The 20457-nt window shown below is 41.9% G+C and overlaps 1 protein-coding gene across 1 annotated transcript; it reads right to left on the bottom strand.

Moving 5' to 3' along the window:
* PSMA4 (proteasome subunit alpha 4) lies at positions 9415-17176 on the bottom strand. The gene is made up of 9 exons (XM_005695100.3): positions 16909-17176; positions 14892-14918; positions 14624-14666; positions 14220-14382; positions 12884-12961; positions 12421-12509; positions 11831-11961; positions 11218-11341; positions 9415-10084 (listed from the first exon to the last, which is right to left on the bottom strand). Exons 2-9 carry the CDS (start codon positions 14892-14894, stop codon positions 9930-9932), a joined length of 786 nt encoding a protein of 261 aa, XP_005695157.1. The 5' UTR covers positions 14895-14918; positions 16909-17176; the 3' UTR covers positions 9415-9929.

Raw genomic sequence — 20457 nt, 5'->3', positions numbered from 1 at the left:
TCATTGACTGCCAATTTAATTGTTCCTAGACTATTCCCACTAGTCCCACTTCAATCAAGGGATACTAAGAAATTATGAGCCTCAAAAGCAGTCAAAAATTCAAAATTAAATATATTTCACTTCCATGTGTAATTTGTAAACTGCCAAATAATGCTTTTAGGATGTGAGGATAAATTAAAACCAAAATGGAGCTATTTCCCTACTATGTTTGGGAATCTGCTCTAATGATCTGCTCCTCTATTTAGCAGTAAAAAGCTTTCATCTAGCCAATGAATGCTAATTGATGTCAAGTTTCCTTTATGGATAAGAAGCAAGACCAAATGAGCAACCTTTTGCTGCTCCTGCTGCTAAGTCACTTCAGTCGTGTCCGACTCTGTGCGATCCCATAGACGGCAGCCCACCAGGCTCCCTTGTCCCTGGGATTCTCCAGGCAAGAACACTGGAGTGGGTTGCCATTTCCTTCTCCAATGCATGAAAGTGAAAAGTCAAAGTGAAGTCGCTCAGTTGTGTCCGACTCTTAGCAACCCCATGGACTGCAGCCTACCAGGCTCCTCCGTCCATGGGATTTTCCAGGCAAGAGGACTGGAGTGGGGGGCCATTGCCTTCTCTGAGCAACCTTTTAGTAACACAGAAAACTCCCTCTGAAGGTTAATGTATGGCATTGATTGTTCCAGAGCATCGATTATCTTGAGCCTAATTCTAAGCCAGCTGATCCAAGTCTCTCAAAATTGGAAATCATTTGGTAATTTCCAGTTCCACAGCTGTCTCACACAAGGCCCAATCATTCCTTGCTCTTCAATAACACACCTGACTAATAATGTTTCTTTTCTGCCTTCATCCTCTAGGCAGTTAGTTCCATACAAACAGAGACACTGTCTAGCTTGCTCACTGCATCAGCCTGAGAACTTGACAGGTATTGATTCTCAACTGTTGAATGAATGGCTAAGTAACAGAGCAAGGATACACACCGGCGTTTATCTGACATCAAAGACCCAAGACTGCACTTCTCAATATGTCAAGAACTTTCTGGATTTCCCAATCTATCATTTTACAGGGTGTTAGAGAGATCAGATGGGCATCAAAAGCACAACGAGGAATTTCAACTTTGCTTTACCGGTGACTGAGAAGATCTGATGTAATCAAGGATCAAATAAAGCCTTTTCCTTACAGGTGATTTCAAGTATTTTGTAGTTTTCAACAAACTGAAAACATTCTAGCATAAAAGGCGAAAGGAGATGGAGAGGGACAAGTGTGGGAGGCTCCCACAGAACCCCAGGCATGGGATGATAGCAATGGCTTGCACTGCACTGGTGGTACTGGAGCTGTGTCTCTTGGCACAAGTGACTCACCTTTTCTGAGCTTTGTTTTTCTCAACTACATAATTGAAAGTTTGCCTTTAAATCATTTACACTAAATGTTTTACAAGGTTATGGTGAGAATTAGCACTAATAAATATAAAGTAACTGACACATTTGTGTGTTCAACAAATGATAGCTTCTACTCTGTTGTATCGAGACACAGGGCTTTCTAAGGCTGCAAAATGCTTCCTTTAAATCATTTATACTAAACGTTTTACAAGGTTATGGTGAGAATTAGCACTAATAAATATAAAGTAACTGACACATTTGTGTGCTCAACAAATGATAGCTTCTACTCTGCTGTATCGAGACACAGGGCTTTCTAAGGCTGCAAAATGCTTTAGAAAAGCAATGATAAGGGAAAAAACATTATCTTAAATTATCCTTTAAGATTATTTAATAATACTTTTTGTATAATTTTAGGGCTTCCCTGGCTCAGCTAGTAAAGAATCCGCCTGCAATGTGGAAGACCGGGGATCGATCCCTGGGTTGGGAAGATCCCCCAGAGAAGGGAAAGATCCCCCACTCCAGTGTTCTGACCTGGAGAATTCCATGGACTGTATAGTCCATGGGGCCTCAAAGAGTCGGACAGGAGTGAGTGACTTTCATTTTCCACTTTGTATAATTTGCCAGAGTCTACCACATACACTAATTCAGCAACCAAACTGGGCCAGTGCAGTAAGTTAACAGTGGCTAACTCTGGGCAAGATAGTAAGGGCAGTTTTTATTTATTTGTTGTATATTTTCCAAAGTGAGCATGTACTGCTTTTGTAATCAAAAAGAGTAAGCTGTTAGATTGTTTTGGACTCAGAAGACAATTTACCCTGGATTCTCTCATTCCGTATGACTCTGATGTTATTATATAAGGTTCTTGGGTGCAGAATCAAAGACGTGGCCTTTCCTAGTGTTAGGCATAAAGGAACTTGGAGAAGAGATTCTTCCTGCCAGGATGAAAGGAAGCCAAAATCCTCTCCAACTGTGAGACCTACTTCAAGGATAACTAACATTCATATATGTGCATTTACTCAAAAAGTCAATCCAGTTCCCATTTTTGTTGGGCTCTTAATAGGAAAGTAGGCTTCTTTTAAAATCTGTATTGCTAATATGAATGAAGAATATAAAGATGGATTAAAAATAAGCCAAGATGTGACCCATCAATTACACTACTACATATATAGAGAAAGAGAAATTACAGCATATATCCACACAAAAATGGGCTTCCTCGGTGGCACAGCAGTAAAGAATCTGCCTGCCATACAGGAGATGCAGGAAACGCTGTTTTAATACCTGGGTTGGGAAGATCCCCTGGAGTAGGAAATGGCAACCCACTCCAGCATCCTAGCCCAGAGAATTCCATGGATGTGGGCTCCAGTTCTTGGGGTCACAAAGAGCCAGAGATGATTGAGCACACACACACACACACACCCACACACACAAAGGTATACATGAGTATACAAAGCAGTGATACTCATAATAATCAAAAAATGGAAGAAAACCTATGATCCCAAAACTGATAGATAGATAAAATGTATAGTCACACAATGGGGTATTATTCAGTAATAAAAAGAAATGAATTCTTGCTATTTCTCTCACCTAGTAAACAAAGAAATGAATTACCAATAAACTCTAAAATGTGGATGAACCTCAAACACATTGCAGTTAGTGAAAGAAGTCAGTCACAAAGGACCACAGAGTATATGATGCCATTTATATGAAATCTCCAGAATAGGCAACTGTGTATAGACAGGAAGTAGATTAGTGGTTGAGTAGGGCTGAGGAGGAACCTGAGGGTGAATGGTAAATTGGTATAGAGTTTCTTTCCAGGGTGATAAAAATGTTCTAAGATTGTGGTGATAGTTGTACAACCCTGTTAATATATTAAAAGTCATTAAAGTATAATCTTTAAATGAACTGTATGCTTTATGAATTATATCTCAATGAAGCTGTTACCAAAAAATAAATAAGTAAACCAAGAAAGGCAAATATACTATGTTGTTTCATGTAATTCTGAATTGATTCATTTTCTTTTCTCCCATCAATCAGTTCATTAGAAATAGTTTAGGACTTCTATGGTGGCGCAGTGGAGAATCTGTTTGCCAGTACAGGAAACATGGGTTCGATCCTTGATCTGGGAAGATTCCATATGCTGCAGAGCAACTAAGCCTGTGGGCCACAAGTACTGAGCCCTCGCTCTAGAGCCCAGGAACCACAACTACTGAAGCCCACACCCCTTGAGCCCATGCTCTGCAACAAGAAAAGCCACTGCAATGAGAAGCCCACGCGCTGCGATGAAACGGAGCCCCGCTCATTGCAACTTGAGAAAGCCCACAGGCAGCCACGAAGACCCAGGGCAGCCAAAAATAAATAAGACAAATAAACATTTTAAATTCAACTATTTAGTGAAGATATGATTCTGGAAAGGAAAGGTAACATTGGAAGAATGATCAGAAACTACTTAAAGCAGCTATAAGATGGTCTCTCTCTGTGTGTCTTTTTCTCTCCAGTTGTCATAAACTTTTTCTTTGAAAGGTTAGGAAAAATTCATTATTTTTTTTTTAAATACTGGGGAAAAAAATCAGGCTCTCCATACCCCCAAATAACTTGAACAAATCACGTTTAAAATTTGTTCTTGTATTTATTGGCTTTGCAAAACAAGGCAAAGATGTACTATGTACATCTTACACAGTATTTGTAACGATTTACAAATCATTTGTTTAAAAAAAAGGGTAGTTTGCAAAAAAATGGTTTTGGTTGTTTATAATTCTCCTTAAAACAATATCTGGCCAAAGGGAAAAAAAGAAAGACTGGACCATTCCCAATTAGCCTGAATAATGGAAATAAAGTTGCATGATTTAACTAGTGCCTTTTAAAAATAGATGCCAATCATATATTTTAAATTATGCACGATAAAAGTGACAAAACCACAAATTTACTCAGGAATCTTATATACTTGGTTATGGAATATCTTTACATGCATGATACTAACAACAAGAACTAAAAATGAATGATAGATTTGCATGCATAAACACAAAAAACATTCACTATACCCGCATCAGGGATTCCCAGGTGGCGCAGCAGTAAAGAATCTGTCTGCCAATACAGGAGACCCGAGAGATGGGGGGTTGGATCCCTGGGGTCGGGAAGATTCCCTGGAGGAGGAAATGGCAATCCACTCCAGTATTCTTGCCTGGAAAATCCCATGGACAAAGGAGCCTGGCAAATTACAGTCCACAGGGTCACAAAGAGTTGGACACGATTGAATACATACACACATCAAAACTGAGTCTTTTAGAAGTGCTCTGATAGAAAACTGAGCTAAGGAGATGAACAGTGCACAAAAGTATACAAAAGAACAATATTTGGAAGGAAAAGAAAAAGAAAGCCTATGACATGGTTTTGCTGTGTAATGTGTGATTGTGTTTACTGAACTCTTCCCTCCCAAGGATATTAATCTCCATGTGGCTTCAGCCCAAAACAGCAATAAGAAAAAAGAGGGTAGGATAATTTAAGAATAGTTCATCACATTCACTTAACATCTTTTGAAATTAGATTGTAACCCCTTATCTGAGTTAGAGGCCCTAGTCATCCCCTACTGCCTCTCTCATCCCTCACTGTATGGAGCCTCCTTCCTCTCTGTTCCCTTTACCACGGTCTGATAGACACTCATCCTTGCCTGACTATTTCAATAGCCTCCTGACTGGTCTCCCTGCTGTATGTTTCTTCCCACTTAATCCACCTTCTGGACTCCAAGAATTAAGAGTGTAATAGTTTCTCTCTTCATCTCAGCAGTTTCTGCATTGTATTGAGCACAGACTCCAAGATCTGTGAATCTGTCTTCCCTCCTCATCTCTTTTGGTTACTCTTCTTCCCCTGACAAGCTGTGCTCTAGCTCAGCTCAGAGGCTGACTTTCCATAAAAAAGCAAAGCTTTCCCACTGCCAGACCTTTACACAAGCAGTTTCTTCTGCCTTCACTTCCTAGAGTACAGCCACCTGGAGTCTACCGTCTTCCCCACATTGTTAAGTAATTGATGACAGCCCTGCTGTTCCTGCAAGACTGAACATTAAAAACCGAGGACAGGAGGAGGGGTAAATTGTGAACTTGAGATTAACATATACACATGATTGTATATAAAACTGAACAAGCACCTAGTATATAGCACAAGGAATTAGATTCAGTATTTTGTAATAATCTATAATGGAAAATAATCTGACAGAATATATGTGTGTATATACATATATGTAACTGAATCACTTTGCTGTACACCTTAATCATTATAAAAATCAACTATACTTCAACTTAAAAAGAGGACATGTCTTACTCACCAAGTCCCCATCACCTAAACTTACTAAGAACATGGTAAATATGAAGAAATAGACAGGAATCCCCTTTCTGATTATTTTTCAGGATGCATAATATTTTTACACTGCTAACACAAATACTTTCATGAAACTTTCACTAGACTGTAGCGGGATTTCAGAGTCTTATTTTTTGATTAAGAAAAGCACCAGCGGTAAGATTATATGCAGGAACATGTGATTTTTTTCCCATGAGTCATTTTAAAAAATGATTTGTAAGTCACCAAAATGAAATCAACTCAAGATTTGATTTTAAACTGACTCGGGATTGAAAACTTTTAGCTTTTTGGTTCCATTTCCCTCTAAGGTGCTCCTGCACCAGCAATGCCCCCGTGAGAACCCATGAATTCTGCCCAGTTGAAAGGATGAAACGCCTGCTGTTGTGGAGCATCTCTGTTCAGATGAGGATCACTAGGCTTACATTTGGGATGCATCATCAGGAACCAGAGGACTCTGCAACCTAGGACTAAAAATACACCACAGAACAAAGGGAAAAGAGGCTGGGAGAGAATCTAGGCTAGCAGTTGGCCTGAGAACAGGAAAAAAACTCAGTTATAGAATAGTCCCTGCTGCCCACCCCGCAATCAACGTAGGAAATGATTTCATCAAAAGGGTGAATATGCTGAAGTTTCTCCATCGTTTGGATGACGTTCTGAAGACTTGCTCCTAACGGTGATAAAATGTGCTAGGCTCTCTTATCCACTAGTCTTTGTAGTTGTCACGACTTTAAGCAACAGTGTTGAAGAGGTGGTCAGAATATGGAAAACACACCATTTCTACTGAGCTGGATGGAAAAGGGGTGTATTTCCGGATTTCATTCTACTGTGTTAAGAGCCACTATTTACTTCCTTCATTTATTTGTTGCCTAATATGTGCCAGTTTCTGTTGAAGGTACTGGAACAGAGCTGTTGAATTACAGTCCCACTCTGGAAGCTAATATTCCAGTGGGTAGATGGACAGTAAACAGGCCAGTGTTGAGTGCTATGGAGAAAACTCAGCAAGGAGAGGGAGAACGTGAGTGGGTAGGGGGTAGAGGCTCTTCTGTAGTGTGTGCTCATGCCAGTCGTGTCTGACTTTGCGGCCCCATGGACTGCAGCCCGCCAGGCTCCTCTGTCCGGGGATTCTCTAGGCAAGACTACTGGAGTGGGTTGCCATGCCCTCCTCCAGGGGATCTTCCCGACCCAGGGACTAAATGCATGTCTCTCATGTCTCCTTCACTGGCAGGCAGGTTCTTTACCACTAACGCCACTTGGCAAGCCCTGCTTGCTCTTCTGTAGCAAGTAGCCAAATAAGGCTATATTCGAAGAGAGACCTACACGAAGGAGTGGGCCATACTAATGCCCCCAGAGGAAGAGCAGTCCCAAGCCAGAGGGAATGGCAAGTAAAGAGGCCGGGGACGGAAGAGGGCTTGGTACTGCAAGGAACAAGGGGGCTCATCTATGAACACAGAGCGAGGAAGGGACTGCAAGGTGCAAGACAAGGTAGAGGAGGGGCCAGGGTATGCAGTGCCTGGGAAACCACAGAAGCTGGCTTTTACTGAGCAAGAAAAGCCATTGGAGAGTTTGAACAAAGCAGCAGCACAATCACATTTTCAAAGGATCACTCTGGCTGCTGCGCTGAGAACTGACTGAAGCAGCAGAGACTAGTGATAGTCCAAGCAGACAGAGAATGGTGGTGTGGACCAGAGTCCCTGCAGGGCTAAATGGTTAGATTCTGGATATATTCTGGAGATAAAGACATTTATCAGGTCACATCTCCATCTACCTCTACTTCTGTGCATAGCCAAGGCTGAAAGGTTACTTTATAACAGCCCACTCTCATTTACGGATTCTGCATTTATCTGCAAGTTTGTCCGTAACCCCAAAACCAATACAGTGGTGCTCTCCTGGTCACTGTGGACACAGAGTCACGGAAATATTTGTTGCCTGATATGCATCTTCCCAGCTGGTCAAACAAGGGGCCACTCTCTGCCTTCTTGCTTCTGCTCACTGTAAAACTGGTCTCCTTGTGGTCTATTTTGTGCTATGCTTTCTGAATGCTTGTGCTTTTCATTGATTTCACTTTTTAAAATGCCCCCTCAGTGTATGCTGGCTAGTGTTCCTAAGCATAAGGCTGTGATGTGCCTTATGAAGAAAGCGTGTTAGATAAGCTTCACTTAGATATGAATTGAACTACTGTCAGTCGTAAGTTCAATATTAATGAATTACCAATATATATGAAATATCTTTAAACAGAAACACACATAAAACAAGGTTATGTACTGATGTGTTGACAGAAGTGTTGTGACCAGAGGCTCAAAGGAACCCAACCTGTTATTTCACTAGGAGCGATGGCTCAGAATTTGCTAAGTCAGTATTCTGTTGACTTCACAGAACATGGCTACCCTGAATAATAACAACCAACCGTCTAAATTAGGAGTAAATAGAAAAAAACAAAAATTCTGTAAAGCAATTATCCTTCAGTTAAAAAGAAAAAAACTGAAGATTAAAAATACACTAGGTAAAAGGGGCTTGGAAATTAGCTTAGCTTGAACATCACCACAAACAGAAATTTTCAAGGCACTGCTACTCCTTAAGGGCTTCCCAGGCAGTGCTAGTAGTAACAAACCCACCTGCCAATGCAAAGAACAGCGGGTTCAATCCCTGGGTTGGGAAGATCCCCTGGAGGAGGGCACGGCAACCCACTCCAGTATTCTTGCCTGGAGAATCCCAGGGACAGAGAAACCTGGTAGGCTACTGTTCATAGGGTACCAAAGAGTAGGACATGACTGAAATGACTTTGCAAAAACCTGGGTACAAAGAAATTTAAAAGCCTTCCAGGTGATTCCAATTTGCAGCAAAGCACTTCTCAAACTTCCGTATGCATTTGAAACACATGAAAGCTTGTCAAAAGATTCCTGGGCTCTATGCCAAGATTTTGAATCAGGCTTGGGATAGGACGCCAGAATGCATTTCTAGCCAACTCCCAGGCGATGCTTGTTGATCCACAGACCACTTTAAGTAGCACTGCCTTTCAGCACTTCCATCAGAGAACTCTAAGTGACAGCTTCCTCAGTGAACCTGAATTGAGCAAATCTCAGCAATGGAGCACCCCTTGGATAAAACCGAACTCCTCTCATCTCTTGGTCACACTTTTCCTCTGTAGCCTTAGTTTCTGCTCCAACCTTCCACGTGGCTTGTGCTGCCATCTGTGGGCAGCTGGTCTACTGCACAACCCTCAGCATCGTTTCCTCATACCCACATCACATCTGGCCTGGCTCAGTCCACGTGTGCATTCTCAAACCCATTCCTGCAGACTGAGTTATGTGCTCACCTTTGTGACAGGAGTGGGGTTCTCTGACTGACAGACCCACCAGGACCACCTGAAGTAGAGGGGTGGAAAATCAGAGTGGAAGACCCATAGCTTACAGGAACGATGAGCTCACGGTAGTGGTCACCTCTTGGGCAAGAGGAGAGAAGAATGAGACCTGAAATGAATACACAGGGGCTTCAAATGTACTGATTAATTTGCTTCTGGAGCTGGGTAGTGGGTACACAGGGCTTTCATTTTAATTATGTCTTTCACGTTTTACTACGTTTGCAGGTATATATGCGTGTACACACACACACAATTTTTAAGTCCAGTAAGAATATCCATCAGTATCAAAGGCTGGCAAACCTAAAAGAGGAATGTGACTTATTTCACTGGACAAGCCTCTGATAGGGTAATATCAGATGAGGCCTAGAAGGACAGCTCTCTGTTTTATTCAGATTGGGCTACAGGTTCTCCAAGTTGGTAGGGGAACAAAATAGGAAATCTCCACTGCACAGTTCCCGTCTCTCTCCATTTATGCTGTTTACATTTCTGTCCATTTTTTAAAGGTTACTGCAAAGGTGGCCACACTACATACAAAGCATGAAAAAAACCACAGCTCTATTAATCCTGGTATCTTCAACAGTTATTGCTAGAGAATTTTTCCCTTCACCATTTCCATTCTTTCCAAATTTTATTCAAAAAAAAAAAGAGGGAGAGGGTGATTAAGATGTCCATAAAGAGTAATCATTATTACAATATTCACCTGGACAGAAATAACAAGGACCCAATTCAGTTGGTAACATCCTATTTTCCCACTAGACAAGTTAAAAAAGTCAAAGCTTTCTCAAAGTGGAAGAGTAGGACAGCCTTTACACTGAAATGATGCCCCAAATGAGTTATAAAATCCCTGATTTTGTCTTCTATTTATCCTTTTCTTTCTGTTCTTTTTCTTTCTTCTCACGCTCAGCTTTAGCTTCTTCTTCCTCGTGTTTTTTGATCAACTGTTCCACTTCTTTTTGTTTGAGAACTCTGATGACGGTCTTTCCATTCTCTCTTGTTAGTGTGGCAATTTCCACTAGAGGCAAATACACACACATGTATTACAGGCAGCCATACTTAGCCAACACACTTAATGGGCAACTACAGTTTAATCTCTTCATACTCTCTGAGCTTTAGTACACCACTTTTCCAAGTTTTCTGCCTAATACAATTAATTCATAGATAGTTTTAAGGAAACAAATTTCTTTCAATCTGGTAATGCTTTTATGATTATTTTTATTTTAATATCTTCCTTACCTTCACCCATACTAACCTCTGAGCTGCTGTTCTGTTAATTTTAGGAAAAAGTTTTCAATATAGCCAGCCAATTGCTCTAGCTAGCCTGACCAGAAGGAATCATAATTTCCTTGTTGGAATCTGAAGGCTCAGCCAGAATCTTTAACCACTACTTACACTTATTTTTCACAAACTTCTCAAAAGAAAAGTAGCCCCTATGACTACAGATGAGAACAAGCAGACTAATACCAAAAAGAGAAGAGCTTCTGAGTAGGGGAAACTGAGCATTGCCTCCTGAAATTAAGCAGAAGTAGGCAAGAGACAACAATCTGCAAGTAAATGGTATTTTTAAAGGAACACCAGAAGCTAAGTCGCCCCCAATTAAATCAATATGTTAATTTACCATAAGTTTTCAAACACATTATTTAGAAGTATTGTTTTATGTGGTCATATAACTTTAGCTAAATATAGCATTTACAACTGCAAACATGGGCTTAACATAAAAGATCAGTAGATGCAGAACTTATTTAAATGTTATACCTCTGATAAAGTACACCAAACACATATATACATATATACACACACACACATATAAATATGTAACTACTTTCTTTCATATTTTTTATTTTGTATATACATGAGCATAGATATTATCATTAAGAAGTCGATGAGATAAAATAGGGTGGCTTAGATTTAATTACAGATTGAGAACATTCAGGCTCAAATCCTTAAGCCTGGAATGTAATGTGGAATTGCAGCTCCAGAACTTGTCAGTGTTGACCCTGGTCAAGTCTAGGAAATGATTATAAGGCCACCTAACTTAAAAAGGCTGCTGTTTCAATGAACTACATAACATGTTAAAGGCCTAACACAAGAGCCACTCAATTACTTCTCTCACTAAACAAACAAATTACAGGAGCGCACATAAATTACCTTTTTCAGCAGAGAGCTTACTAACATCCATGGTCTTATTTAGGACTTTGATAGCTAAAGCAAGTGCTGACTTCAAAGTCATTTCTCCTTCTTTGTAGTCTTGTTTTAACATTGATACAGCTGCCTATAAAACATAAAGAAGAATCAACATAGAGAATTTCCGTTAAAACTGTACATTTTTAGGAACATGAATAATGCCAAATTATTATTGGCATTATAACCAATATAAACAATTTCGATGGTAGGGAGGGTAGACATGGGATAGAGGTGTGAAGGAGGGAGGTTAACGATCTATGAATGGACCCCAGGGATCTGTGACAGAATTCAGGGAGTCTGTGACTATTCTGTGGGAAAAACCCCAAAAAACTAGATCTTATTTTCACAACTTCTAACTGGAAACTGGCACTTCCTTTCATTATTATTGTAGGTTATAAATCCTAGCAGTATTAGTACTATCTGTGACTTTATCACCAATAGAAATCACAGAGATTTTCATATCATGTTAAGTTTGTTGCAGCTACCTTAAAATGTTGTTTACACTAATCACTACTTCGTAATTATGGCAGTTATTAGACCTTTTGCTAGATTTTTACAGCAACACAAAAATACTCACAGCGCTATTATTTCCAATGCATGTGGCTTTCCAACCTCCATAATTTCCACTAGGATCACTCTGATAGAGCTGGAAGCCATAGTGCTTATCCCAGCCAATGTAAAGCAATGAAACACCGAAAGGACGTTTTCCTTTAACAGAGAAAACAAAGTCACACGTATCAACACTCTAAATTTAGCATCACTATGGTTACTTGAGCTCAGTGAATGTGGCTAACCCCTCTTCTGTGAAGTTAAGCATTCATAAACTGCTCATGTTCTGGCCACCACAGATAAGCTCCATCAGAAATTCCACTTTTGTTTCTAGGATTTGGATGCAGTGAGGAGAGGGAATACACAGACAACCAGTGCTGAATACCATTAATATTACGTAAAAAGTCATTTGTTTTCTGATTTTAGAATGTTATTTCGGCCTTTCAGTAGTCTATTAATAAAATGTTTGATAGTCTACATAGTGGAAGCCAGTTAGTTCATGAAGCTGGAATGTATCAATACTTATTTCATTTTCAATTTCTTTTTACTGTTTCAAAAAGGTTATTACTCATAAAACGTTTTAACTTTTGGGAATGAAATTTCCAAAGGTTTCAGTACCTCCAAACTGTGTATAAGCTTGTTTGATATCACACAGTGCTGTGACCAACTGCTCACAAGGAATTGGCTCCTGATACTGTAATAAATACCTAGGATAAAGAAACTGGCATATTAATAGTTTTCTCTAAAACACTCTACACACTCTAAGCAAAACACCCTTTTAAAAAAATCTCTGCCATGGGGACAACATAATAGTTGTGATCTGAAGGGGGAGGGTAGAGGGTATGGCAACGCTTAATAACCTTACTGTAAACAATACTGGGTTGGCCAAAAAGTTCGTTCAGGTTTCCCATAAGATGAATGATCTTTTTGGCCAACCAAATATTTTACAAGTTTGGTTAAAGAAATAAACAAACTGTAATTTTCAGTTAATAGGTTTCTAATGACTTTAATCTTTAAAAAAAATGCATTCTTCATAGAAACATCAAAACTAACTTTACATATCAATTATTTATGACCATACCTTTGCGCAATGAGCCTCAGTTCATTGGTGAGAACATTAGCATCAGAAGTTATGCCTGCCACACTACAGGCCATATCCCTTGCAAGAGAAACACATTTATCTGTAATTAGGGAGGATGTTTGCCAGAGGTATTTTACAAGTTTTAAAATACACTAAATTCTATTAGAAATTCACCATGCTTACTCACAGTTGCTACACCCTTCAGGTAAAAACTACGTGAGTTTTATCTTTGTAGGAAACTTTCAATTTGACGTCATTCAACACATAAGATAAACAAATGCACCCTTGATCTTTACAACAGATGTATTTACCATCACCACCCTGTGAACAGGGCAAGAGAATAAACACTAGGAAGCTAGGGTAAATCCCAAGAAGATTCAACCACAAGGAAGAAAAATGTTTTGCCAGACAGGAAGACAGACTACTTCACACTCTTGGGTATAAGTACTCTTTCAAAGGCCTCACTTGATGGGGGTGAAGGTGAAGGGACCCAAAGGGCAGGATATTTCTGAGCCTGACAAGGAAGCCCAGGGCCAGGCTCGCTGGGAGGGGTGCATTTTCTTTATCTACCCTCCGTTTCCTGAAGGCTACCCTGGACCTCCTACAGCCTAGACTCCTCTGGCACTGTGCCCAATCAAGCCTGCAGGCTGCTTGAGAGGGCCCAACAGTGACTCTGTGGAGGGATGACACTTTCTGGGGTGCGTGTATCAAAAAGGCCCTATAGCCAACATTCACATGGTGTACCACAGAAGGGAGGGTCTCCAATCAGCAAATCCAGCTCTCTGTTAGCTGCAGTCCTGAACACCCAAGTATATCAGAAATATCACTAGTGTACAGGCCCTGTCTAACCTTTTCCAAGACTTCCAGGAGGCGTGGTCTTTGGTAAGATTCAGTATAATTAAAACTAATTCCTTGTAACCATTCTAAACAATATCTCGAGGTCCTCCTATATTCCTAACACTGTGCTAGCTTATTTCACTCATTCATTTTATGTCACTGAATTGCCACGATCACTCCAGTAGGCTCTACTGGAGGCCCAGAGAAGTTAAACAACAGGTATGGAAGTCACAGCTTGTATTGGTGGAACCTAGATTTAACCCAAGGCTGAGTGACCACCATGCCTGTACTCTCATCACTATACAACGTTTCTCCACTGAGTACCTGGCCCTGCATTTATGGTCGTGGGCCTCAAGGAGGTTTCAAGCAAGTAAGTTAAAACCAGGAATTTTCGGAAGTAAAAACACAACCAACTGTTCAATTGTACCGTGTCATGGTGCACAGCCCTCCCAAAATATGATGAGATGTTTTCAACTCTCTTCCCTGAGATTGCACTTACTCATTTAGTTTATAAATTTTTTCGGAAAAAAAGACTTCATCAAGAAGCTTGTGGATGTTGCGTCTCTCTGCTGCAAGCAGAACACCATCGTTTGCTAAAATTCCCAAACAGGTGCCTGCGTGTCCAATAGCTTCCATGGCATATTCAACTTGGTACAAGCGACCTACAAAACACAAACAGCAAGAAACCAAGACTCTCCTCCTTGTTCTTGCACCACTGGTTCAAGAGCAATCAGCAACAACACTAGAGAGCTACAGACAACTGTCCCACTTTTACTAATAGTCCTATGAAGCACACAATTAACCTAGTGACCATAACGACCTCAAAGTACAAAAAGGATGAACAACTTAACAGTTAAAAATATTTAGTTTTATTTGAGACAGATCAAACAATTTATATTTTACCTTCTGGAGAAAATATAGTGGTCCTGGAGTCATATCTTCGAGACTGCAAAGGAAAAACATACAAGTGATTTCTACCCACTAAAAATAAGTCAACCCCTGCAAACCCACAAATCATTTTACAGAACACATCCTGGCATGCAAAATTCAGAGTGTGGGAGGAAACTGATAAGATATCATTCCATTTCAATTTTCTCATGCAAGTTGGTAAGATGAGTACAAGCAATTCTATTTATCAGGCAACCGTTTATTGGCATGTGTATTAACTCACCATGTTTTCTTAGGTTTATGATAATTCCTGTAAAAACAAAATAAGGTAATTATTAAAATGAAACTTACAATTTAAAAAGCATTTCTTGACTTGAAAAAAATCTGTTTTGTCCACTCTCTTCATTCAGCCAACATTGTGGTGCACCCAGGCACTATGCTAAATGCTGAAATACCAAGATAGGTAAGACCAACCCCTTTCCTAAAGAGTTTACAGTGAGGGAAGCAGACACAGAAGGACAGTTATAAAGCAGTGTGGAAACAGAGGCACTAAGGGTAGAGTGGGAACAGGTTGAAGAAAATCCAGAAAGTAGTTTTTGTGAAACAAATACAGAATATGAGCCCATATTAGAGGCAGAAAGGCAGAAATAAGGCTGAGAACACTTCGGTCTAAAAGGAAGACTAGGGGAGGGAAGAAAGGAGGAAAAGGCATTCCAGGCAGAGGAGAAAGCATGGACAAAGGGCACTGAGGCAGGATCGCTCAAACGGGTAAGACAAGTGGCTGAAGTTAAAAAAATATATATATGACATGGAAGCAAACTAGATGTCCATCTACAGATGAATGAGTAAAGAAGCTGTATTCATAGGCACAATGAAATATTAGTCGGTCATAGTAAGGAACTAACTGAAGTCAGTTGAACCCAGGTGGAGGAATCTAGATAGAGCCTGTCATACAGAGTGAAGTGAGTCACAAAGTGAAAAACAAATATTGTATATTAACACATATGCAGGAATCTAGGAAAATGGTACAGATGAACCTATTTGCAGAGCAGGGATAGACAGAGATGTAGAGAAAGGACTTGTGGGCACAGCGCGAGGCAGGAGGAAGAGGCTGGGACGAATTGAGAGTAGCAGTGGAATACACACACGATCATGTGTAAAACAGGGAACTAGTGGGAAGCTGCTGTATGGCACAGGGAGCTCAGCCTAGTGCTCTGCGTCAGCCTAGAAAGGTGGGATGGGAGCGGCTGGGAGGAAGGGCTCAGAGTGAGGGGACATATGTATACTATGGCTGATTCACAACTTGTTCAGCAGAAACCAACACAACATTGGTAAGCAATTATCCTCCAATTAAAACTTTTTAAAAATATATAGATATATGAAAAAAGTAAAGAACTAAACAAGTATCTAGATCATGTAGAGCTTTGAATGCCAAGCTAAGAGGCTCAGGCTTTCTCCAGAGGATGATACCGGGGTCCTGAACCATGAAAGGGAGAAGCGGGACAGTAATCTTGGGCATTACTACTATTTCTGCAGAAGACAACATTGGGGCTCAGCGTGATTTGGTGGAAAAGCCAAACTTCGGCTTCCAGAGCCAACTTTCCCAAATCCTGGAATACTGAGAATTAAGAATTGGAAGATAAGCAGGGATCAGGCCCCGAAGGCCCGCATGCTCAGGTAAAAACTGTGAATTTTATCTCTTAAGCAATGGGGCTCCAAGGAATGATGCTGGGCCAGAAAGCCACAGAAGCTGACTGGCATTTTCGAAAGATCGCTCTGGCTGGTGAAGACTGGGGAAGAATAATCAGTTATGAGGGTACTGCAACAGACAGCTGAAAGGTAAGTGTGGCCCTGAGCAGAGAGCCAGGAGGGCACAGAGAGGAGACCCGCCGAGCTTGATTCGCGCGAGAACACAACTTTGTCATCTCCACGCCGGTCAACCGCCCGAGGCGAGTCACCCGCACCTCGTCTCCCTCAGGTTCACTTTCGCGTCCGAACTCTTCGTGGGACCGAGGCAGCCCCGAGGCAGCACTCTGTCCTGCCCACCCGGCCCGCGCCCGCCCCGCCGCCCCAGCGTCCCCGGCCCCGCGATGCCCGCTCAGCGCAGGGAAGCCCGATGGAGGCCGGCCTGAGCCAATTCCCCGGCGAGTCCGTCACTGACGAGCCGGTGCAGAGTCATCGTGCCCACGGTTCCTCGGCGGCCGCTGCAGGCCGGGACCCGCTCTGCCGCGACGCTCACGGCTCCGGCCTGCAGGGAGAACGGCCAAGCTTCCGAGGGTGCGCAGTGGGTAAAGGCTCACCGGAGGGAAGACGCTGAAGAGTGGAGACTAACACCGAGCACCTTTCTCCGCGGCAGAGACACGACACTGCCCGAAAACCCGCCGCTAATATGGCTCCCGCGCGTGCGCAGAACCGCCGGGGGTGGGGCAGCCGAGGACGCGGAAGTTCTTCTCGGGGGGCGGAGCGACAGTCTCTTGCCCTCATGGGCTGTGGGGAATGGGGGTACGAAGGCACTGGCAGGGATCTCAGCCCAACGAAGGGGAACTAGAACATGAGGAGGAGGGCGGGAAGACCCTGGCCAAGGAGAAGTGGAATTTTGGCTCATGACCCTTTCCCACGCTTTGCGCTCTATTTTCACTTTCACTTTCTGTTCAGCCCTAAGTCATACCTCAGGAGAGCAATGATGTTCAGTTCGGTCAGATCAGTCGCTCAGTCGTGTCCGACTCTGCGCCCCCATGGACTGCAGCCCGCCAGGCTTCCCTGTCCACCACCAACTCCAAGAGCTTACTCAAACTCATGTCTCTTGAATCGGTGATGCCATCCAACCATCTCATCCTCTGTCATCGCCTTTTCCTCCCGCCTTCATTCCCAGCATCAGGTCTTTTCCAACGAGTCAGTTCTTCGCATCAGGTAGCCAAAGTATTGGAGTTTCAGCTTCAGCATCAGTCCTTCCAATGGATATTCAGAACTGATTTCCTTTAGGATGCACTGGTTGGATCTCCTTGCTGTCCAAGGGACTCTCAAGAGGCTTCTCCAACACCACAGTTCAAAATTATCAATTCTTCGGTGCTCAACTTTATAGTCCAACTCTCACATCCATAAATGACTACTGGAAAAACCATAGCTTTGACTAGACAGACCTTTGTTGGCAAAGTAATGTCTCTGTTTTTTAATATGCTGTCTACGTGGGTCATAACTTTTCTTCTCAGATGGTAAAGAATCTTCCTGCAATGCAATGCGGGAGACCTGGGTTCAATCCCTGGGTTGGGAAGATCCCTGGAGAAGGGAATATGAACCCACCCCAGTATTCTTGCCTGGAGAATTCCCTGGACAGAGGAACCTGGTGGCTATAGCCTGTGGGGTCGCAGAGTCAGACAAAATGACTGAGCAACTTAACACTTTCACTTTGCCTTCCCTGGTGGCAATTGTGTGGGACCGCATATTAATTGCTTGCTTTTCCTGCCCTGTTCTCAAAACAGGCCCAAGCACCTCAGATTTTACCCTTCACCCTCCCTCTTATTATCTCCCTTTTTGAATATACCTTCCACTTTCATTGCTAATACATGTGTTTTTATACATATAAAGCAAATTATCATGAGGTTTACATCTTTGGGAGAACTTTCACCTTAGTATCCTCCTCTGCCTTTGATGTCATTAGAAAGGATTTCTCTGACCAATCTAGTTAAAGCAATACCCTACCATCACCATACACACCTGTTATCTTCTATACAGAAACTATGTTTATTTGCGTCCTCATTATCCATCTCTCTATTCCACCACTTTTTAAAATATGGCTTCAGTCCCTATGTAAACTATCTACTATTCATGTTTTAAGTTTCTTCAAGGGAGACGATTGACTAGGTCTGAATTAACTTGTAGTCATTTGCTCACAGTCTCCTCCAAGAAAAGGTCCTCAGGGTAGGGACTTTGTCCTCTTCATGTTGGTCAAAAATTTATTATGCAGAGTTCTGGGCTTTGAAAAGGAGGTAGCTTGGGAATGAGCTGTGGTTTGAGGTCTCTCCATTCATTTCTGCTTCCCAGGCACGTAGGAAGGAGAGCCAAGGCAAGATGGCAAGAGCCACATCCAGACAGATGGTGTTCTGAAAGCATCCTTAGGTGGCAGTGTAACCTTTGGGATCTCTGAGGATCCCTGCCACCTTAGTTCATCCTGCAGAATTAAGCATTAAGAATTTTAAGTGAGAAGTAGAATTTATTAGGTCAAAAGAAGAGGGAGCCATTGAGATAAAAGATCAGAAGTAAAAATGAGTTTAACAAGTGGCTGACAGGGTAGTTCTGTCTGGCCAGAGTGAAGAAGTCAATAAACACAGGAAAAGAGGAAAGGTATTTTAGGCCAAATTTAGAACATTTTCAGTGACAGAATTTTTTCTCTGTAGGTAGTGGGAAAGAGGATTAAATTGATGTTTTAGGATGATGAAGCCTCATGATCTCCCGTCCCACATGTTCCTCCTACAATGTGGCATGAATGCTTCCCACTGAGAGGCTCTGTGTCCCCTTGCCCTGAATCTGGGTGGGTTTGTGACTTCAGTGGAAGTAATATCATATGACTTTCAAAGGCAGGTCATAAAAAATATATTCCTGTCTTGTTCTCTTGGGCAGGTGTTTCTTGGAACCCCAGCACCATGCTGTAAGGGAGCAGAGACGAAACGGAGAGATGTTCCACCAACAGCCCAGATGAGGTTCCAGCGTGTCCCGCACGCTGGATTTGTGAGTGAGGATTCCTCCAGATGATTTTAGTCCTGTCACTGAATCTCCCTCAGCCATGAAACCTCCCCCAGCATTCAGGTTTTCCCAGCGAAGGCCTCAGACATCGTGGAGCAGAGACAAGCTGTTCTAGCGCCTGTCTGAATTCATGACCTGAAGATACCATAAGATAAAAAAATTATTGAGCTTTTAAGCCATTAAGTTTTTGGTTAAATTGCCACACAGCAATATATGTAACTAGAGTTTTTATCTGCCCTAATATGAAGGATGTAGCCCTCCAGGCTCTTCTGTCCACGGAATTCTCCAGGCAAGAAGACTGGAGTGGGTAGACATTCCCTTCTCCAGGGGATCTTCCCGACCCAAGAATCGAACCCAGGTCTCTTGCATTGCAGGCAGATTCTTTACTGTCTGAGCCAACCAGGAATCCTTAATATGAAGGATGTAGGTTGGATAACAAGACCAGAAACTAAAGCTCTGTTGCAGTCGAAAGGGGCTAAAAGCCTGGACAGGAAAAGATACTTGCAAGAGTAGTCTTTGCTGGACAAATGGTATTAATTCCCAAACCTAGAACTGGATTTTCTCCTCATTGGTGGAAAGAACCAAAGACTGGCACCTGTAGATGTGCGTTCATTCTAACAGTTCATCAGACAGACCTTTATTAAGGGTGTGCTAGGGACTGGGCAGGGAACTTGGTTCTGAAGATAATGAAATAAATATTATTGCGTTTATGCCACCAAAGAGTTTATAAGCCACATTGAACTGACTGACTGGAGATAAGCTGCAGCAAACACCAAATAGTAAAATAGCAATGCAAGGCAGCACGTATTTAATTGAAAGGGTGGTCAGCATTATTTGTATTCATAATTCAGGGAAAGAGAACCCATGTTAACAGGAGGACCAAACAAGTAGGAAATCTTGAACTCTCAGAAACCTAAGAGTTTCACAGTGTAAGAAAATGAATAGTGCTCTGGGAGTGAAATACAAGTTTTAGTTCATTTTTCTAGTCCCCAGTTTCCTGAATGGTCAAGCCAGATAAAAATCACAACCCCTTAAATTTGAGAAGTGTATTTTTCTGTGAACCATCTCATTTGATTGTCCTAACACAGGGTGTGTGTTAGGTGAGCCCC

This window comes from Capra hircus, chromosome 21 (assembly GCF_001704415.2).
Source record: "Capra hircus breed San Clemente chromosome 21, ASM170441v1, whole genome shotgun sequence".
NCBI classification, from domain to species: Eukaryota; Metazoa; Chordata; class Mammalia; order Artiodactyla; family Bovidae; genus Capra; species Capra hircus.
Note: the sequence above shows the minus strand (reverse complement) of the source record. Positions and strands in the feature narration are given on the sequence as shown.

Excerpts from the sequence above, each read along its gene's own strand:
- PSMA4 (XM_005695100.3), bottom strand. Across the intron at positions 12,962-14,219 it reads AAAATTTATAAACTAAATGA|GGATATGGCCTGTAGTGTGG; the intron begins GTAAGTGCAATC and ends TTCTCTTGCAAG. Across the intron at positions 11,342-11,830 it reads GCATTGGAAATAATAGCGCT|GCAGCTGTATCAATGTTAAA; the intron begins GTGAGTATTTTT and ends TATGTTTTATAG.